Source organism: Stegostoma tigrinum, chromosome 13 (genome assembly GCF_030684315.1).
Source record: "Stegostoma tigrinum isolate sSteTig4 chromosome 13, sSteTig4.hap1, whole genome shotgun sequence".
Lineage (NCBI taxonomy): Eukaryota > Metazoa > Chordata > Chondrichthyes > Orectolobiformes > Stegostomatidae > Stegostoma > Stegostoma tigrinum.
In genome coordinates, this window is record NC_081366.1 from 230,700 (window position 1) to 252,869 (window position 22,170).

Here is a 22,170-nt window from a genome sequence, read left to right on the forward strand (position 1 = left end):
AGGCAGACGGCCACCTTGGAGAAATATGAAAAGGACCATACCCAAGTTCTCTAAGTACTCCTGATTGGTCTTTCCTGTTACCATCAAATCATTCACATAAATGGTGACCTGGGGTAGGCCTTGTAAAAAGTTAATACCCCAAATGACAGTTTTGTATTTTGGTACAAAGCACTGTGAGTATTAATTGTAGCATACTTTTGGGAATCCTCGCCTAACCACAATATGCATGGCTCATGTCTAGGTTCATGAAGCCATTTTGAAGATCTCTGATGAACAGCCAGCTAGACTCAAAATGTTAGCTTGCTTTCTCTCCATGGATACTGCCTGACCTGCTGTGATCTCCAACATTTTTTTTCTTATTCAGGTTATTTTGGTTAGTTCTCATTTGGATGTTGCTAGGCAATTTAACTGTGCCAAGCCCAATGTAGGTGGCTTTTCCAGGGTGTGCACTCTCCTGGATCCTGGCCTATGAGTTCTCTTACTCAATTCAGGCCGAGTGGGATTCTTGCTGGTGTGAGTCTGTGTACCAGCAGTAACTACAACTGCTTGCCAGCTTAATCCTAAAGAAAACATTCGTCAATTGGTCAAGGCTTGACTTCGCTTTGGTGTTTTGCTATGGGTTGACCTAGCGTCGCTCTGTTCAGGATAAGACCTGAGGGGGTTTGCAATTGTCTTCACTCAAACTGTGTTCCCCAAGCTCAGTCAGACTGGTGAGGGTGTCCACTTACATCAGAATTCTCTGAAACTCATGCGGTCCACTTGCCACATTTTCTAATGCTGAAGCCAGTTGTAGCGCCTATTTGAAGTCCAGTTAGGCTTCAGCTAGTCAGTGCTTTTGCGTGGTTACACCATTGATCTTACATACCAACCAGACTCTCAGCATCACCTTCAAGATTAAACCAAAGCCACAAGCATCTGCCAGTTGTCTTATCCTCATCAAAAATCCCAATATAGATTCCCCACGTTCTCTCAATGCAGAGTAAAACCGACAGTGTCTCAGAATTAAAGGAGGCTTGAACTCGCAATATTCCTCAGCTAAATCTGCCATCTCTTGAAAGATCCAGTGCCCCAGGAACCGTTAGGTTTCCAATAACTGAAAATTCATGGGTCCATGAGCTGTAAGGAAAATCACTCATTGCTTTTCATCTGCCCCAATGTCAGTTGCCTGGAAAAAATAACATATTCTTTTCACATACTCGGCCCAGTTTTAGATGTCGGGATTGAATGAGTCACAGTGTCCTACAGCATGGGACAGGGCCTTTGGCCCAAACGTGTCAAGCTTCCCAAATAATTGCATGGTGCTAGAGAAGTTTGCCCCAACTTAAAGATGACTGTTGTGAGTAAATTTCTTCAGGAGCATCTTCTTTTCTCTCGTTGCCACTGAAATAACTCCACAGAGGTCGGTACCTTGTTGCCAAATCACCCTTTATTGACATGTGCATCGTACTCGACACTGGTCCGTCTTCCTCAGAGGCAGCTGTCAGAGTGAACAGAACCTCTAACCCTCCTCTTTAAATCTAACAGCCAGGGATCCCTGATTGGACCAAGTAAACAGCCCCATCAGGGAACTCATATTCTATGAGGCCCAGAGATAGCAGGAACTGTCAATGCTGGAGAATCTGAGATAACACGGTATGAAGCTGGATGAACACAGCAGGCGAAGCAGCATCAGAACAGCACGAAAGCTTGATGTTTTGGGTGGGGACCCTTCTTCAGAAATGGAGGAGGGGAAGGGGATTCTGAAATAAATAGAGAGACAGTGAGAGGCGGATAGAAGATGGATAAAGGAGAAGATCGGGTGACAGGAGACAGACAGGTCAAAGAGGCGGGGTTAGAGCCAGTGAAGGTGAATGTAGGTGGAGAGTTAGGCGGGGATGGGTCAGTCCAGGGAGGATGGACAGGTCGGGGGGGAGGGGGGGGATGAGGTTTGTGGGTAGGGGGATGGGAGAAGGGATTGAGGTGGGAGGAATGGTTAGGGAGGCGGGGACTAGCTGGGCTGGTTTTGGCATGTGGTCAGGGGAGAGGAGATTTTGAAGCTAGTGAAATCCACATTGATACCCTTGGGCTGCAGAGTTCCCAAGTGAAATATGAGATGCTGTTCCTACATCTTTCGGGATGGCGTCATTGTGGCAATGCAGGGGGCCCAGGATGGACATGTCATCCAAGAGGTGGGGGGGCTGGGGTGAAACTGAAATCGTTCGCTACTGGGAGGTGTTTGTTGCAAACGGAACATAGGTGTTCCACAAAGTGGTCCCCAAGCCTCCTTCTATGTGCCCACCTGGCTAACCTTGCCATACTCATTATAGATATCACATTAGTTTTGCAGATACTGATGTAGACTCTGATGTGGAGAATCAGAGTCAGAATCTAAAGTTCAAGAAGGAAATGTTAAAGTTTATACAGACCCTACCACAGAATGACAGAGAGATAGCTGTGGAGGCATTCTTTATGCTCTTTTCAAAAATAATAGAACATAGAACATAGAAAGGTACAGCACAGTACAGGCCCTTCGGCCCACGATGTTGTGCCGTGGAATAATCCTGATCCAAATATAAAATAACCTAACCTACATTCCCCTCAATTCACTGCTGTCCATGTGCATGTCCAGCAGTCGCTTAAATGTCACTAATGGCTCCACTTCCACGACTACTACTGGTAAACTATTCCATGCGCTCACAACTCTCTGGGCGAAGAACCTCCCTCTGACATCTCCTCTATACCTTCCTCCTAACACCTTAAAACTATGACCCCTCGTGGCAGTCAATCCTGCCCTGTGGAAAAGTCTCTGGCTATCGACTCTATCCATGCCTCTCATTGCCTTGTACACCTCGATCAGGTCACCTCTCTTCCTCCTCCTCTCCAGAGAGAAAAGTCCAAGCTCAGTCAACCTCTCCTCGTAAGACAAGCCCTCCAGTCCAGGCAGCATCCTGGTAAACCTCCTTTGCACCCTCTCCAAAGCCTCCACATCTTTCCTATAATAGGGCAACCAGAACTGGACACAATATTCCAAATGCAGTCTCACCATGGTTTTGTAGAGCTGCAGCATAACCTCGCGGCTCTTAAACTCGACCCCCCTGTTAATGAAAGCCAAAACACCATATGCTTTCTTAACAACTTTATCCACTTGGGTGGCAACTTTGAGGGAGCTATGCACTTGAACACTAAGATCCTGCTGTTCCTCCACACTGCCGAGAATCCTGCCTTTAATCCTATGTTCAGCATTTAAGTTCGACCTTCCAAAATACATCACTTCGCATTTATCCAGGTTGAACTCCATCTGCCATTTCTCAGCCCAACTCTGCATTCTGTCAATGTCTTGCTGAAGCCTGCAATAGACCTCGATATTATCAACGGCAACTCCAACCTTTGTGTCATCAGCAAACACACTAACCCCCCTCAACCTACTCATCCAAGTCATTTCTAAAAACTGCAAAGAGCAGAGGGCCAAGAACAGAGCCCTGCGGGACACCACTCAGCACTGACCTCCAGGCAGAATACTTACCATCTACAACCACTCTCTGCCTCCTGTCAGCCAACAAATTCTGAATCCAGACAGCCAAATCACCCTGTATCCCATACCTCCTGGCTTTATGAATGAGCCTGCCGTGGGGAACCTTATCAAATGCCTTGCTGAAGTCCATGTACACCACATCCACTGCTCGACCCTCGTCAACCCGTCTTGTGACTTCCTCAAAGAACTCAATAAGATTTGTAAGGCATGACCTGCCCCTCACAAAGCCATGCTGACTCCCTTTAATCATGCTATGCTTTTCCAAATAATCATAAATCCTATCCATCAGAATTTTTTCCAGAACCTTGCTGACCACAGACGTAAGACTGACTGGTCTGTAAGTTCCAGGGATTCCCCTATTCCCTTTCTTGAAAAAAGAAACAACATTTGCCTCCCTCCAATCTTCCGGTACGACTCCCGTGGAGAGTATTGGTACAAATGAGCTGGGACAATGAAAATTTGACATTATTCACACAGAATCAGTTGACATATAAATCACAGGACAGTTCTACTTCAATGTCATAGGATGTTTCTCATGCTGTTAGTTGTAGATGTGCTAGTGCCTGAGGGGAAAAAATGGCAAGGGGTCTGGAGTTGATGGAAACTGCCTGAACAAGCCCATGTTAAATTGGAATGGGTTAGGCAAAGTAATTTTGACAAGTGGATAAGAGCATTAGAAGTTGAAATCATGTATGAACCTGTTAGAGATATTATTCTCTGAGAAAGAATTAAAAACTTACTACCTACTGTGATAAGCACCCATGCTGAGGACCAAAACAGTGCAACTGGAAGACAGGCAGCAATAATGACTAACAATTATAGCTCACACAAGACTACCCCTTTTTCCAGCACATTCATAAATTTGAAAGGGATAGAAAGTGGGAGGTTGAAAGGAAGGCAAGGTAAAGGAAGGGATAGCTGAGAATGCCCAAATCTCTCATCCTCAGATCAGAAAACAAAGCACTGAGGGTGCAGGTAAAAATGGGAAATCAAGCCCTTTCTCTTGAAAAAGACAGAACATGCTCATTTGGAATATGGAAAGTTAGGAGGGAAATCCATGGGTATTCTTGTAGCTCATAAGATTGAGCCTGAAAAAGAAACTCAGAAGGAAAAGGTCATGCATCAGATTGTAGCTACTACATGAAGAGACTGGGTGTAGCTCTCTGATGGAGGGTCTAGGCCCGAAACGTCAGCTTTTGTGCTCCTGAGATGCTGCTTGGCCTGCTGTGTTTATCCAGCTTCACACTTTGTTATCTTGGATGTAGCCACTATTGAGTATAATAGAAATACATGAGCTCGACGAGAGATGTGAAGGATTTTTATCTAAAGGAAAGATTGTGTCTTTTTCAAGTGAAGCAGTCAAGTCCATTGGTATTCTAAGAGATAACAGAGCAAGTCAAACTCTCTTGCTGCAGGACGATTTAATTTTCCCTTCAGAGACTTCAATAAAGCCAAAATGTTAATAAATGGGACAGGTGGAAAGAAAATCCCAGTTCCATTGTACTGGGAGTGCAGTTGGAATGGGATTTGTTTCCTGGACAAGAGGTAGCCAAGAAGTTACCTGGATAGAGTTGATTTATTCCTGGGGAATAATGTAGCAGGAGTGAAATATATAGTATCCTCTACAATCATTGAAAGGCTGGTTGACCCTAAAGACATGGAACAGTTGCAGGAAAAGGTTCTGGATAGTTTTACATTGTGTGTAATGAGCAGAGCAATGGCTTAACAAAGTCCATTTTCAGAGGTGACAGTAATACTGCAAGCAAGCCTTAGGATTGCTCAAACTATCTTTAAGAATGAGAAAAATATAAAAAGAGCAGTTGACTAGTCTTCATTCACTGAGTGTCAGAAAGCAGATCCAGATTTAGTTAGCCCATAAGGCAGGGCATGACTGGGAATTGTTTTGTTGTATCTCACAACAGATAGCGATTCCACTTTAAAGAACATGCTTACGATGCCAACACCATGTCATGGCATATGACCGAATGTAGAAAGCTCTCAGTCTCCAGCTCATTCAGCTCTCTCCTCTGACAGTTTGACATTTGAGAGTGTTGTTATAGTGTAGCTATATAAATACAAGGAGCGGCAAAAGTTAATTAAGTTGTCACAACTGCACGAATGATATCATACCCTTATGTTTTTGGAGCTGGCAGTGTGATTGTGGCTAATCAATGTAACTTGCCATCTCATGTCAGGAATGGTAATGATTTTTTTTAAGTATATGATTCTGTTATTCTGACACTATAAGGCTGATGTTCAGCTAGTCTCTCCCAGTTTTGGGACAAGACCCATGATGTTAGTAAGAAAGATTTTGCAGAATTGTTGTCATTGCTGGTGCCTATGTCAATGGCAAGTGGTCTGTCTGGTTTACGTAGTTGTTTTGAGGCTTTTAGGATTGCTCAAACTATCTTTAAGAATGAGAAAAATTTCCACGGATTTCCCTATTTCCTTTCTTGAAAAGAGAAACAACATCTGCCTCCCCCCAATCTTCCGGTATGACTCCCGTGGAGAGTAATGGTACAAATGAGCTGGGACAATGAAAATTTGACATTATTCACACAGAATAATTTGATCGAGCTTAATAGCTTCCACAGTGATTTTTCAGAGGGCAGTTAAGAGCCAATCACATTGCTGTTACATGAAGGTCACTGCAAGTAAGGATGGGAGTTTTCTTTCCCAAAGGGCATTAGTGAATTGGACTTTTTTATGAAAATGGATCCATTGCCATTATATAAAATTCAAATTCTGTCATCTGAAGCAGCAGACTCAAACACAAGTCACCACAGCATTTCTGGGCTCTTTGGGTCACTGGGGCTTCCCATCCTCAAACCGGTAACTCATTGCTGAATCTTTTGCAATTCAGCTAGATTTTTTGTCATCTCTAATAGGACCAGCATGTTTCTGTGATGATGACAGACAAGCATGGCAAAATTCACAAACCCTGGATGACAAGGGAAAGTGAAAATTTAGCCAAAAACTGGAAGGAAGAATATGAAAGTTTTACAAAATTGAAATCAGATAAAGTCATTGAGGATTATAAAAGGAAGCAGGAAAGAACTTAAACAACGAACGCGGAGAGATGCAACATGCCATGAAATGCCCTTGGCAAGTAGGTTGTATGTAAATTAGGAGCAAGAGGGTAGCTAGGGAAAGACAAAGGCATGGAGGGAATATATACATGGTGTCAGAGTAAGTGAATAAGGTCTTTAATCAGTACTTCATACAGGTATTTAGCAAAGAGAAGGACACGAATGATGGTAAGATTAGGGAGGAGTAGGTTGATATGCCAGTCCTTGTCAACATGAAGGAGGTGGTGTGGGGTGTCTTCAAAAACATTAAAGTAGGTAAGTCCCCAGGGACTGATGGGATCTGGATACTGAGAGAAGGAAAGGAGATTGCTGGGGTCTTGACAGACACCTTTGTATCCTCCTTTGCCACAGGAAAGGTCCCAGAAGACTGGAGAACAGTCAGTGTTTTTCATTTAAGAATTATAGGCCAGCGAGCTTTACATCAATGGTAGAGAAATCATTGAAGTAGTTCTTCAGGACAAGTCTTACTAGTATTTGGAAAAGAATGGAATTATTATAGATAGTCTGCATGGCTTTGAGTGGGGGAGGTCATTCTCATAAATTTGTTTGAGATTTTGAGGGTTAGGGTTAGTTTATCAATGTTCTGAAGGGTTCTGCCATTCACTGTATAATTTCCACCTATATGTGACCTTCCAAAATGTATCACCTCACATTTGTCCCAAGTAAACTCCATCTACCATTTTTCTCTCCAACTAATCCATATCCTGTTGTATCCACCTCATTATCTGCAACTCCAGCAATCTTTGGATCATCCACAAACTTAATAATTAGACCAGCTACATTTTCCTCCAAAACATTTATGTAGATCATGCACAACAGAGGTCCCAGCACTGATGCCTGTGAAACACTAGTCACAGCCCTCCATTCCAAAAAGCATCTTTCTACTACTACCCCCGGTCTCCTATGACGAAGCCAGTTCTGTATCCATCTTGTCAGCTTACCCCTGATGCCATGTGACTTTGCATTTTGTACTTCTCTGCCATAAGGGACCTTATCAAAGGCTTTACTGAGGTTCATGGAGACAACATCAACTGCTTTCCCCTCATGCAATTGTCTTCTTCACCTCCTTAAAAATCTCAATCCAGTTAATGAGGCATGATCTCCCTGCACAAAACCATGCCGTTAATTGCAAATCAGTCGATTTGCTTCTAAATGTTTAAAGATCTTGTCTCTGAGAATTGTTTCCAATAAATTCCCTATCACCAATGTGAGATTCAAAAGGTCTGTAATTTCCTGGATTACTCTGGTAGAGAATCTTTCAAGGAGATGTGAGGGGCAAGTTTTTACCAGAGAGGATGGTAGATGCCTGGAATGTGCTACCAGGGGTGTTGGTAGAAGCAGATATGATAACAGCTTCAAAGAGGCATTTTGACATGAGCAGACAGGGAGTAGAGGGATATGGTCCATGTGCAGGCAGATGAGATTAATTTAGAATGGTGCCATGGTCAGCACAGACATGGTGGGTTGAAGGGACTTTGCCAATCTTGTCCTGTTCTCTGTTCCACGTTCAATATTATTTCTCTCTGTGCCAGATGAACCTTCCTTTCATTTGGCAACAATATAGACCAGACTGACATAGTTATTGAATCTTTGTTTCTAGCTATAATTTGACCCATGTTTGTCACTTCTCTGAATAAGAACAACACGACAGTCGCCTCAACCTCTCCACCCCTCTCACCCACTCCAACCTCTCCCCCGCAGAACGGGCAGACCTCCGCTCCCTCCACTCCAACCCCAACCTCACCACCAAACCCGCAGACAAGGGTGGCGCAGTGGTAGTATGGCGCACTGACCTCTACATCGCCGAGGCCAAACGCCAACTCTCCGACACCACCTCCTACCGCTCCCTCGATCATGACCCCACCCCCGAGCACCAAACCATCATCTCCAACACCATTCATGACCTCATCACCTCAGGGGACCTCCGACCCACAGCCTCCAACCTCATTGTTCCCCAACCCCGCACGGCCCATTTCTATCTCCTTCCCAAAATCCACAAACCTGCCTGCCCTGGTCGACCCATTGACTCAGCCTGTTCCTGCACCACCAAACTCATCTCCACCTATCTGGACTCCATTTTCTCCCCTTTGGTCCAGGAACTCCCTACCTACATCCGTGACACCACCCACGCCCTCCACCTCCTCCAGGACTTCCAATTCCCTGGTCCCCAACGCCTCATTTTCACCATGGACGTCTAGTCCCTATACACCTGTATTCCGCATGCAGATGGCCTCAAGGCCCTCCGCTTCTTCCTGTCCCGCAGGCCCGACCAGTCCCCCTCCACCGACACCCTCATCCGCCCAGCCGAACTCGTCCTCACCCTCAACAACTTCTCTTTCGATTCCTCCCACTTCCTACAGACAAAGGGGGTGGCCATGGGCACCCGCATGGGCCCCAGCTATGCCTGCCTCTTTGTAGGTTACGTGGAACAGTCCCTCTTCCGCACCTACACAGGCCCCAAACCCCACCTCTTCCTCCATTACATTAATGTCTGTATCGGCGCTGCCTCTTGCTCCCCAGAGGAGCTCGAACAGTTCATCCACTTCACCAACACCTTCCACCCCAACCTTCAGTTCACCTGGGCCATGTCCAGCACATCCCTCACCTTCCCGGACACCTCAGTCTCCATCTCAGGCAACCAGCTTGTAACTGATGTCCATTTCAAGCCCACCGACTCCCACAGCTACCTGCAATACACCTCCTCCCACCCAGCCTCCTGCAAAAATTCCATCCCCTATTCCCAATTCCTCCACCTCCGCCGCATCTGCTCCCACGATGAGGCATTCCACTCCCGCACATCCCAGATGTCCGCGTTCTTCAAGGACCGCAACATTCCCCCAACAGTGGTCGAGAACGCCCTTGACCGTGTCTCCCGCATTTCCCGCAACACATCCCTCACACCCCACCACCGCCACAACCGCCCAAAGAGGATCCCCCTTGTTCTCACACACCACCCGACCAACCTCCGGATACAACGCATCATCCTCCGACACTTCCGCCATCTACAATCTGACCCCACCACCCAACACATTTTCCATCCCCACCCTTGTCTGCTTTCTGGAGAGACCACTCTCTCCGTGACTCCCTTGTTCGCTTCACACTGCCCTCCAACCCCACCACACCCGGCACCTTTCCCTGCAACCGCAGGAAATGCTACACTTGCCCCCACACATCCTCCCTCACCCCTATCCCAGGCCCCAAGATGACTTTCCATATTAAGCAGAGGTTAACCTGCACATCTGCCAATGTGGTATACTGTATCCATTGTACCTGGTGTGGCTTCCTCTACATTGGGGAAATCAAGCGGAGGCTTGGGGACTGCTTTGCAGAACACCTCCGCTCAGTTCGCAATAAACAACTGCACCTCCCAGTCACAAACCATTTCCACTCCCCCTCCCATTCTTTAGATGACATATCCATCATGGGCCTCCTGCAGTGCCACAATGATGCCACCCGAAGGTTGCAGGAACATTAACTCATATTCCGCTTGGGAACCCTGCAGCCCAATTGTATCAATGTGGACTTCACCAGCTTCAAAATCTCCCTTTCGCCCACAGCATCCCAAAACCAGCCCAGTTCGTCCCCTCCCCCTACTGCACCACACAACCAGCCCAATTCGTCCCCTCCCCCCAATGCACCGCACAACCAGCCCAGCTCTTCCCCTCCACCCACTGCATCCCAAAACCAGTCCAGCCTGTCTCTGCCTCCCTAACCTGTTCTTCCTCTCACCCATCCCTTCCTCCCACCCCAAACCGCACCTCCATCTCCTACCTACTAACCTCAACCCAACACCTTGACCTGTCCGTCTTCCCTGGACTGACCTATCCCCTCCCTACCTCCCCGCCTATACTCTCCTCTCCACCTATCTTCTTTTCTCTCCATCTTCGGTCCGCCTCCCCCTCTCTCCCTATTTATTCCAGAAGCCTCACCCCATCCCCCTCTCTGATGAAGGGTCTAGGCCCAAAACGTCAGCTTTTGTGCTCCTGAGATGCTGCTGGGCCTGCTGTGTTCATCCAGCCTCACATTTTATTATCTTGGATTCTCCAGCATCTGCAGCTCCCATTATCACTAACACAACAGTCCTCTCAGTTTGAAGCATAAATAGCATTTGCATCAAATGAGTATGATTAGGAGGATGCCAAGCAATCTTCTCTCACAACAACACCATACTACTAACTTCAAGGTAAATAATTAGAGAGTAAGAATTACCAAGCTGGCTAAAACAATAAGTAACTGCTTTAGTTTTGAAAGATAATTCTGGTGTACACATGAAATATCACTATAATACTATATGGTTTGAAGAATCAAATGATTTCAGTTTGATTGTGAAGAAAATGCTATGGTGTAACACTGTAAATACATGGAATAGAATCATACAATTTTACAGGACAGGAGGAGGCCATTTAACACATCACGTTTATAATAGCACCTGAAAGAGCTATGTAGCTATTCGCATTCTCCAGCCCCGTGCCCGTAGCCCTCTAATTTCATCCCTTTCAACTACATATCCAGCTCTCTTTTAAAACCTCCGATGGAATCTGCCTCCACCACTTTCCCAGGCAACGTATTTCAAACACTAACAACTCACTGAAACCAAGTTTCACGTCATCCCACTCCTTTGCTCACTTGCTGACAATCTTGAAATTGTGACCCCTAGTTACCAGCATACCAGTAAATGGAAACAGAATATTCTTCTTTAACCCTGTAAAAATTGTTTGTAATTTTGACATCTCAACAAGGTCATCTCTTTCTCTCTTCTGCTCCAAGGAGATAAAGCCTAATTTTTCTGATCTTTCCTTGTATATATCTACAAATTCAAACCAAGTAATTTCCTATTTTGTTGTGGTCTGCAGATGTGGAAGATAGTGAAGTGTTTCGGTATTCCATTGAAATAAACAAGATTGGAAGAGAATCTGGTCACTGAGCCTGAAACGTTAACTCTGCTTTCTCTATACAGATTCTGCAAGACCTGCTGAGATTTTACATCAAATCCTATTTATTTTTGGAATAGGCAATTGCTCCATTCGTCAGTCCAAATGAGTTAGGCAACTGCATTCTCCTTGTCTCACCAAACTTAAAAAGCAAGATGAAAATGCAGCCCAGACTAAAACAATTTGTAACAGTAATAAAAGTAGGAAGTGCTGGCAAGTCTCAGCAGATCAAGTCGCATCAAAAGAGAGAAACAAAATGAATTATTCAAGTTGATGGTCTTTCATCAGGTTCTATGCAAGATCATCATTATGATCATTAGCAACTGTTCCATGTTCCAACATTAGCACTTGTTCCATGTCATTTTATATTAACTGTGATGCATTCAATCTGGGAGAGTGTGCCTTTTCTGCATTACTGCCATAATATTCCTTGTGAACTTTTCTTAAGAAAAAAACAAAAACTTAGAAACAAATATTCTAAGTTTGTGCATCTGTCAAATCAAATCTTTCATTTGAAGAAGAAGTCCAGTGTCCTTCTGCATTATTACAATTCCATGATTTTATTCAAGGTATAAAAGTGACATCTCCCCTCATTTACCTTTTCCTTGACAGAAGTGTTGCTGTATCTGGTCTGGTCAACATGGATGGTAGCTCTGGGACTGGCCTCCTGCTTAATGGCTTCACTGTTGAAACAGAAAAAGATTGACTCCGGTTCCTCTCAAGTGATGTTGCCACTTCTGTGTAGAGCTCATTAGAAACCATTTCTCCCGTAAAAGTTGGTTCTGCTAAAGACATCAAGGGAAGAGAGTGTGAGGATAAACTTGAAAGAAACTGCATGTCCTTCAGGTTTTCAGCAGGCTTGGACATAGAAGGTAGAGTCTGAGTCCCAGACCGGTCAGAACCCAAGCAGGTTGTTGAATTTGGCATAAAACAAGCAGGAGGTTTGCCCTGATTACTTCGTGGTGGAACTGGGGGGATATTCTCCTCTGCCTTGGGAACCAGTACCTCAGATGGAGTCCGTACTGTATTTTCATCATTTGATGAGTGTTCCCTCTCTATCAAATCAGGTTTATCTCCAGTTATTTCAGTAGGAGTAAAGACTTCCAGTGGCAGAACCTGATTAGGATTATGTCCTGATGCTGATCCTGGTGCTGCTTGATGTTTGGGTGTTGAAGAATGTTTGTTGAACAATGTCCGAGGCTTGGGAACAGGCTTTATTACTGATGCCTCTCGCTCAGTGTCAATAATACTTAAATTATCTTTCCCATCGCCATCAGCTCTTGACCTCTCCAACATTCGATCTCTATCACGATCAAGCTCATCAGAGATGGTATTCAAAGACTCATCTGTTGAGGTCAGGCTTCGCTGTTGTACAAGTTTTAAGATGCGTTTTCGATGCCCAGTGGCTTTGATGCCGATCTGAAGAAGAGATTCATTGTCAAAATGGATAGAGTCTTTGAGTGTGTAAAACCCATTCTGGATGAAATTTTCTCTGTATTTTTCCAAGTGGATTGTAGCCAGCCAGTCTCCAATGTCACCCTCCTCTTCACTGAGTGATGCCATGGTAACTGTGTCGTCAACCTGCTCTCATTTGACAGAGAGTGAACCAGATCCATCAGCGTAATCAAACACCAACATCTGAAAAAGAAATCAAGCATATTCAAAATAAGGTATTTCCTATCTGTCTGCAATCAAACAAAAAGAACATAAAAGCAAGTTTTGCACAAGATTTGTTGTTCTTTCACCCTGTTAGAAACAATGACTCTATGAATTGTTTCCAAGCACTCTCCATGAATCTTTTGTAAGTTGGAGAATTACTAACAAGGAGACAAGAATTCAGATTAATCTAGGCAGCATAAAGTCTGAAGTGAGAAGATTCTAATTCTGATGTAAAGTTGTAAAATCTGATTACATGAAATAAGTCAATCAGATATTTAAGTAGAAAAGGCAAGATAAATAATTGAAGAGAGAAAGTTTCAAAAAACCTTTAGCAGGAAATGAAAGTTAATACTGAACGGATCATAGGATACTTTACTTTCTCAAGGCACTAGACAAATGCAGATTGTCAAATAGTGTTATAGAAACAGGAGTAGGCCATTCAGCCCATTGAGCCAGATCAAACACTTCATGACCTGTTTCCCATGCTATTTCCATAACTCTTTACACTATTGATAATCAAAACTTTCAACTATTTTAAACATATTCAAAAATGAGGCATCCACAGCTCTCTGCAGGTGAATTCCAAAGGTTCACTACCTTCTGAGTAAAACAAATTCTCTTCATCATTTTCCTAAGTAGCATCCTGCTCATTTTAAAATTGTCCCCTTAGTTCTAGACTCCACAGCCAGGTGAAAACTCTTACCTGTGTCTACCCTGTCTATTCCTTCAAGTGCTTGATATGTTCAGTGTGATCACATCTCAAGCTTCAGAACTTTCAAGAATATAGACCCAGTTTGACCTATTACAAGTGAGATCATTAACTTTTACAAATGAAGTTCAAGCAACATTTATTTCCTGAAACATCTTCACATTTTAAACACGATGTTTTATTGGCTAAGAATTAAACAGAACAAGTACTACTAAATTAGAATTAGATCAGTATTGTATAAATGTAGTACTCAATTTCAAATTCCTCAACAATCACTTCACAGAATCACAGCGCAATACAAACACTTAATGGTAGGGGAATGTTGGTGAACAAAGAGTTCATAGTTCCTTGATAGTGGAGCCGCAGGTAGACAGGAGAATGAAGGCGGCATATGGTGCATTTGCCTTTATTAATCAATGCATTAAGTTTAGGAGTTGAACTGTCTTGTTACGGCTGTACAAGACATTTGTTAGACCACTTTTGGAACACTGAGTTCAATTCTCATTTCCCTGCTATAGGAAAAATGTGAAACTTGAAAGGGTTCAGGAAAGACTTACAAGCATGTTGCTGGTGATCGAGCGTTTGAGCTTTAGGAAGTGGCTGAATAGGTTGGGGCATTTTACCCTGGAGTGACGAAGGCAGAGAGGTGGCCTTTTAGAGATTCAGAAAATCATGAGGGACATGGATAAGGCGAATAGCCAAAGTTTTTTTCCCAGGATAGAGAAAGCCAAAACTAGAGGACATAGGCGACAGGGGAAAGACTTAAAAGGGACCTAGGCAGCAACTTTTCATACAGCAGGTAGTGCACATATAGAATGAGATGCCAATGGAGATGTTGCAGGCGGGTACAATTACAACACTTAAAAGGCATATGGATGGCTGTATGAATAGGAAGGGTTTAAAGGGATATGGGCCAAATGCTGGAAAATGGGACGAGATTAATTTAAGATATCTGTTCAACATGGATGAGTTGGTCTGAAGAGTCTGTTTCCTTGCTGTACTTTTCTATGACTCTGACTCACAGCATTGTCATGGTGCAAAAGGAGGTCATGCATCATGTCTACCTTGGCTCTCTGAGTACTTGGTGCCAATCTCTTGCTTTTCCCTCTAACCCTGCCTAATGTTTCTATTTGATTAATCATCACATGCCCTGTTGATTGCCTCAATTGTTCTTGCTTCCAATACAGAGGGAGCACTATCTCCCTATTTACTCTATTCTTATCTTCTCATGATTTTGACAACCTCTATCTAATCTCTTAGCCTTCTCCTGTCCAAGGAAAACCATCCCAACTTCTCTAATCTTTTCTGTTAAAATGTCTCAGCCTTGGAAACAGTCTTGTAAACTTCTTCTGTAATATTTCCAATGCATCCATGTTTTTCCAAAAGTGTAGCACTGTGAACTATGCACAATACTCCAGCTGATGTCCATCAATTGTCTTATACAAGTTTATCATAACCTCCCTGTTCTTACACTGTAGGCCCCTAGTAATGAAGTCTTCTCTCTCCACTTATTCTGTAATTTATGCCCATATACTCCTAGGTCTTTCTCTTACTGCACACCCTCTTGACAGGACCCTTTATTTCATATTCCCTAGTGTGAGGAAGGACATTGTTGCTATTGAAGGAGTCCAGTGATGGTTCATCAGACTGATTCCCAGGATGGCAGGACTGACATACGCGGAAAGACTGGATCAACTGGGCTTGTACTCACTGGAATTTAGAAAAATGAGGGAGGGATCTCAGAAACATGTACACTCCTGGTGGGACTGGCTAGCCTAGATGCAGAAGGAATGTTCCCAATGTTGGGGGAAGTCCAGAACTAAGGGTCACAGACCAAGAATAAGGGATAAGCCATTCAGGACTGAAATGTGGAAGAATTTCTTCACTCAGAGTTGTGAACCTGTGGAATTCTCTCCCACCGGAAGCTATTGCGGCCAGTTCATTAGATATATTCAAGAGGGAGCTGGCATGGCATTTTCAGCTAAAAGTTTCAAGAGTTATGGAGACAAAGCAGGAGTAGGATACTGAAATTGCATGATTAGCCATGATCATATTTAATGGTGGTGCAGGTTTCAAAGGCCCAATGGCCTACTCCTGCACCTATTTTCTTTGTTTCTGTGAGGTGGCGAGGGTTTCTTTTCAATAATTAAAATTGAGAGTGGCAAGATTGGACATTGGACTACTATAAATGTGTCTGCAGAAATAGTCACGGGGAATAAAGAAGTAGCAGAGGAACTGACTATGTACTTTACATCAGTTTTCACAGTGGAAGGCACCAGCAGCATACGATAACTCCAAGCGATTCAGGGGAGGAGGTTATCACTAAGGAGACGACGTTGGGGAAGCTTAAAGTTCTGAATGTGGATAGGTTACCCAAACTGGTTGAACTACACCACAGAGTTCTGAAGGAGACAGCTGAGAGATTGTAGAGGCATGAGTGGCGATCTTTCAGGATCACTGAAGTCAGGTAGGATCTCAGCAGAAGGGGAAATGACTAATGTAACACCCCTGTTTAAGAAGGGACAGGCAGAAGACAGGAAACTGTAGGCTGGTTTGTCTAACGTCAGTAGTTGATAGGATTTTAGAGTTGATCATTAAAGATGAGATTGCTGAGTATTTAGAAGTGCATGGTCAAAGAAGGCTGAGTCAGCACAGCTTTGTTAATGTCATATCTGACAAAGCTGTTAGAATACTTCGTGAAAGTAATGAGCAAGTTAGACAAAGGATAGCCAGTGGACATGGATTTCCAGAAAGCCTTTGACAAGTTGATACACAGAAGGCTGCTAATTAAGATGAGTAATTGGGTTCCCCACTTTGGAGGAAAAAAACATCTTGCTATCCACCCTGTCTATACCTCTCATGATTTTGTAGACCTCAACGAGGTCCTCCATCAACCTTCGTCTTTCTAATGTAAATAATCCTAATCTAATCTGGGGGGATGACCGACCAGAGGAAAGCCATAGTAGTCAGTTCTCTGGCACTGAGCCTGACACCGTGGCAAAGAAGGGAAGGGGGCAGAATAGAAAAGTACTCGTGGTAGGGGACTCGATAGTTAGGGGAATCGACAGGAGATTTTGTGGGCAAGATCGGGATTCCCGGAAGGTATGTTGCCTCCCTGGTGCCAGGGTCCGGGACGTCTCCGATCGGGTGTATAAAGTTCTGAAAGGGGAGGGCGAACAGCCAGAAATCGTGTTACATATTGGCACAAATGATATAGCCAGAAATAGGTTTGAGGATATAAAAAGTGATTTCAGGGAGTTAGGATGGAAGCTGCAGAGCAGGACGAACAGAGTAGTGTTCTCTGGTTTACTACCGGTGCCACGAGATAGCGAGGTGAGGAACAGGGAGCGGGCGCAGCTGAACACGTGGCTACGCAGCTGGTGTAGGAGGGAGGGCTTCAGATATGTTGATAATTGGGATGCCTTCTGGGGAAGGTGGGACCTGTACAAGAAGGACGGGTTGCATCTGAACTGGAAGGGGACCAATGTCCAGGGTGGAAGGTTTGCTCGAGTAGTTCGAGAGGGTTTAAACTAGTATGGCAGGGGGGTGGGAACCTGAGCTGTATACCAGAGGTGAGCGTTGATGCAGGTGAGGCAGTAGCAAGAGGTAGACCAGCTAGTGGGAAGGATTTTCCTGGGAAGGAACCAAGGGATCGGTTAAAGTGTGTTTGCTTCAATGCAAGGAGTATCAGGAATAAAAGTGATGAACTTAGAGCATGGATCAGTACCTGGTGCTATGATGTTGTGGCCATAACAGAGACATGGGTTTCTCATGGGCAGGAATGGTTGCTGGATGTTCCAGGGTTTAGAACATTTAAAAAGAATAGGGAGGGGGGAAAAAGAGGAGGGGGTGTAGCACTACTAATCAGAGAGGGTATCACAGCTACAGAAGCTTCCTTTGTCGAGGAAGATCTGCCTACTGAGTCAGTATGGGTGGAAATTAGGAACAGCAAGGGAGTAGTCACCTCGTTAGGGGTTTACTACAGGCCCCCCAATAGCAGCAGGGAGATTGAAGAAAGCATAGGTCGGCAGATTTTGGAAAAGTGTGGACGCAGTAGGGTTGTTGTAATGGGTGACTTTAACTTTCCTAATATTGATTGGAACCTCCTTCGAGCAGAAGATTTGAATGGAGCTGTTTTTGTAAGGTGTGTTCAGGAGGGTTTCCTAACGCAGTACGTTGACAGGCCGACGAGGGGAGAGGCCATTCTAGACTTGGTGCTCGGAAACGAGCCGGGGCAGGTATCAGATCTTGTGGTGGGGGAGCATTTTGGTGATAGTGACCATAACTGCCTCACATTTTACATAGCTATGGAGAAGGAGAGGATTAGGCAGAATGGGAGGATATTTAATTGGGGAAGAGGAAACTATGATGCGATTAGACACGAGTTAGGAAGCATGGACTGGGAGCAGTTGTTCCATGGTAAGGGAACTATAGACATGTGGAGATGGTTTAAGGAACAGTTGTTGGGAGTGATGAGTAAATATGTCCCTCTGAGACAGGCAAGAAGGGGTAAGATTAAGGAACCTTGGATGACGAGAGCGGTGGAGCTTCTAGTGAAAAGGAAGAAGGTAGCTTACATAAGGTGGAGGAAGCTAGGGTCAAGTTCAGCTAGAGAGGATTACATGCAGGCAAGGAAGGAGCTCAAAAATGGTCTGAGGAGAGCCAGGAGGGGGCACGAGAAAGGCTTGGCAGAAGGAATCCGGGAAAACACAAAGGCATTTTACACTTACGTGAGGAATAAGAGAATGGTCAAAGAAAGAGTAGGGCCGATCAGGGATAGCATAGGGAACTTGTGTGTGGAGCCTGAGGAGGTAGGGGAAGCCCTAAATGAGTTTTTTGCTTCTGTCTTTACGAAAGAAACGAACTTTGTAGTGAATGAAACCTTTGAAGAGCAGGTGTGCATGCTGGAATGGATAGAGATAGAGGAAGCTGATGTGCTGAAAATTTTGTCAAACATTAAGATTGACAAGTCGCCAGGCCCGGATCAGATTTGTCCTCGGCTGCTTTGGGAAGCGAGAAATGCAATTGCTTTGCCACTTGCGAAGATCTTTGCATCCTCGCTCTCCACTGGAGTCGTACCTGAGGACTGGAGAGAGGCAAATGTAATTCCTCTCTTCAAGAAAGGAAATAGGGAAATCCCCGGCAATTATAGACCGGTAAGTCTCACGTCTGTCGTCTGCAAGGTGTTAGAAAGGATTCTGAGGGATAAGATTTATGACCATCTGGAAGAGCATGGCTTGATCAAATACAGTCAACACGGCTTTGTGAGGGGTAGGTCATGCCTTACAAACCTTATCGAGTTTTTTGAGGATGTGACTAGAAAGGTTGATGAGGGTCGAGCTGTGGATGTGGTGTATATGGACTTTAGTAAGGCATTTGATAAGGTTCCCCATGGAAGGCTCATTCAGAAGGTCAGGAGGAATGGGATACAGGGGAACTTAGCTGCTTGGATACAGAATTGGCTGGCCAACAGAAGACAGCGAGTGGTAGTAGAAGGAAAATATTCTGCCTGGAAGTCAGTGGTGAGTGGGGTTCCACAGGGCTCTGTCCTTGGGCCTCTACTGTTTGTAATTTTTATTAATGACTTGGACGAGGGAATTGAAGGATGGGTCAGCAAGTTTGCAGACGACACAAAGGTCGGAGGTGTCGTTGACAGTGTAGAGGGCTGTTGTAGGCTGCAGCGGGACATTGACAGGATGCAGAGATGGGCTGAGAGGTGGCAGATGGAGTTCAACCTGGATAAATGCGAGGTGATGCATTTTGGAAGATCGAATTTGAAAGCTGAGTACAGGATTAAGGATAGGATTCTTGGCAGCGTGGAGGAACAGAGGGATCTTGGTGTGCAGATACATAGATCCCTTAAAATGGCCACCCAAGTGGACAGGGTTGTTAAGAAAGCAAATGGTGTTTTGGCTTTCATTAACAGGGGGATTGAGTTTAAGAGTCGTGAGATCTTGTTGCAGCTCTATAAAACTTTGGTTAGACCGCACTTGGAATACTGCGTCCAGTTCTGGGCGCCCTATTATAGGAAAGATGTGGATGCTTTGGAGAGGGTTCAGAGGAGGTTTACCAGGATGCTGCCTGGACTGGAGGGCTTATCTTATGAAGAGAGGTTGACTGAGCTCGGTCTCTTTTCATTGGAGAAAAGGAGGAGGAGAGGTGACCTAATTGAGGTATACAAGATAATGAGAGGCATGGATAGAGTTGATAGCCAGAGACTATTTCCCAGGGCAGAAATGGCTAGCACGAGGGGTCATAGTTTTAAGCTGGTTGGTGGAAAGTATAGAGGGGATGTCAGAGGCAGGTTCTTTACGCAGAGAGTTGTGAGAGCATGGAATGCGTTGCCAGCAGCAGTTGTGGAAGCAAGGTCATTGGGGTCATTTAAGAGACTGCTGGACATGCATATGGTCACAGAAATTTGAGGGTGCATACATGAGGATCAATGGTCGGCACAACATTGTGGGCTGAAGGGCCTGTTCTGTGCTGTACTGTTCTATGTTCTATGTTCTATGTTCTATTCAACCTCTGTTCAGAGCTAGCGTACTCCATACCAGGCAACATCCTGGTGAACCTCCTCTGCATCATCTCCAAAGTATCCACATCCTTTTGGTAATGCAGCGACCGGAACTGTACACAATATTCCAAATGTGGTCGAACCAAAGTCCTATACAACTGTAACATGATCTGCTAACTCTTGTAGTCAATACCCCGTCCAATGAATGAAAACATGCCGTATGCCTTCTTGACCACTCTATCTATCCACCTGTGTTGTCACCTTCAGGGTACAATGGACCTGAACACCCAGACCTCTCTCTGCAACAATTTTCAACAGGGTGTCTCCATTTGCCGTATAGTTCGCTCTTGAAATGGATCTTCCAAACTGCATCACCTCGCATTTGCCTGGATTGAACTCCATCTGCCATTTCTCTGCCCAACTCTCCAATATATCTATAATCTGCTGCAATCTCCGACAGTTCCCTTCACTATCTGCTACTCCACCAATCTTAGTGTCATCTGCAAACTTGCTAATCAGACCATCCATACCTTCCTTCAGATCATTTTTGTATGTCACAAACAACAATGGTCCCAACACGAATCGCTGTGGAACACCACTGGTCACAGTTCTACATGTTGAGAAACTCCCTTCCACTACAACTGTCTGTCTCCTGTTGCCCTGCCAGTTCTCTATCCATCTAGCTAGTACACCCTGGACCCCATGCGACTTCACTTTCTACATCAGCCTACCATGGGGATCATTGTCAAATGCCTTACTGAAGTCCATGTAGCTGACATCTACAGCCCTTCTCTCATCTATCAACTTTGTCACTTCCTCAGAGAATTCTATCAAGTTGGTAAGACATGACATTCCCTGCACAAAACCATGCTGCCTATCACTAATAAGCCCATTTTCTTCCTCATGTAAATAGATCCTATCCTTCGGTATCTTCTCCAGCAGCTTCCCCACCACTGACGTCAGGTTCACCGGTCGGTAATTACCTGGATTATCCTTGCTACCCTTCTTAAACAAGGGGAAAACATTAGCAATTCGCCAGTCCTCCGGGACTTCACCCATGCTGAAGGATGCTGCAAAGATATCTGTTAAAGCCCCAGGTATTTCCTCTCTCTCTTCCTTCTAACCTGGGATAGATCCAATCCAGATTTTGGGACTCATCCATCCTCATGCCTTTTAGAATACACAACACTTCTCCGCTCCTTATGCCGACTTGACCTGAAATAATCAAACATCGATCCCTAACCTCAACATCTGACATGTCCCTCTCCTCAGTGTATACCGACGTGAAGTACTCAATAAGAACCCCACACATTTTCTCTGACTCCTCACACAACTTCCCTCCTTTGTCCTTGAGTGGACCAACCATTTCTCTAGGTACTATCTTGCTCCTTATGTACAAATAAAAGGCTTTGGGAACTTCTTTAACCCTGTTTGCTAAAGATATTTTGTGACCCCATATCTTCTTTCAAAGCCTTCTTCAAAATTCCTTTCTTTAGAACAAGATGTTGACATAGCTTCCTGGCATCTCCTCCTGCAACCTAAATCTCTTTTTGCCTAATGTGCATCTGTGAAGCGCTTTTTGACGGTTCTTTACTTGTTGGATGCTGCTCCTTTTTCCTTCCCTTCTAAGCTCTGGAGAACCAGCAATAACATTACAATGGGGCAAATGCGAGGTGATGCATTTTGGAAGATCAAATTCAAGGGCGAACTATACAGAAAATGGAAAAGTCCTAGGGAAAATTGATGAACAGAGAGGT

At 44.6% G+C, this 22,170-nt stretch overlaps 1 protein-coding gene across 3 annotated transcripts in view; it reads right to left on the reverse strand.

Annotated features, from left to right (window-relative positions):
- Nucleotides 1–22,170, reverse strand: part of arap3 (ArfGAP with RhoGAP domain, ankyrin repeat and PH domain 3) — a 350,166-nt gene that overhangs the window by 209,500 nt on the left and 118,496 nt on the right. For all 3 annotated transcript variants that reach the window (XM_059650536.1, XM_059650534.1, XM_059650535.1), the window contains one exon: nucleotides 12,130–13,169. In XM_059650536.1, coding sequence (XP_059506519.1) covers nucleotides 12,130–13,094 — 965 coding nt within the window. In that variant the 5' untranslated portion in view covers nucleotides 13,095–13,169. The remainder of the gene's footprint in view (nucleotides 1–12,129; nucleotides 13,170–22,170) is intronic.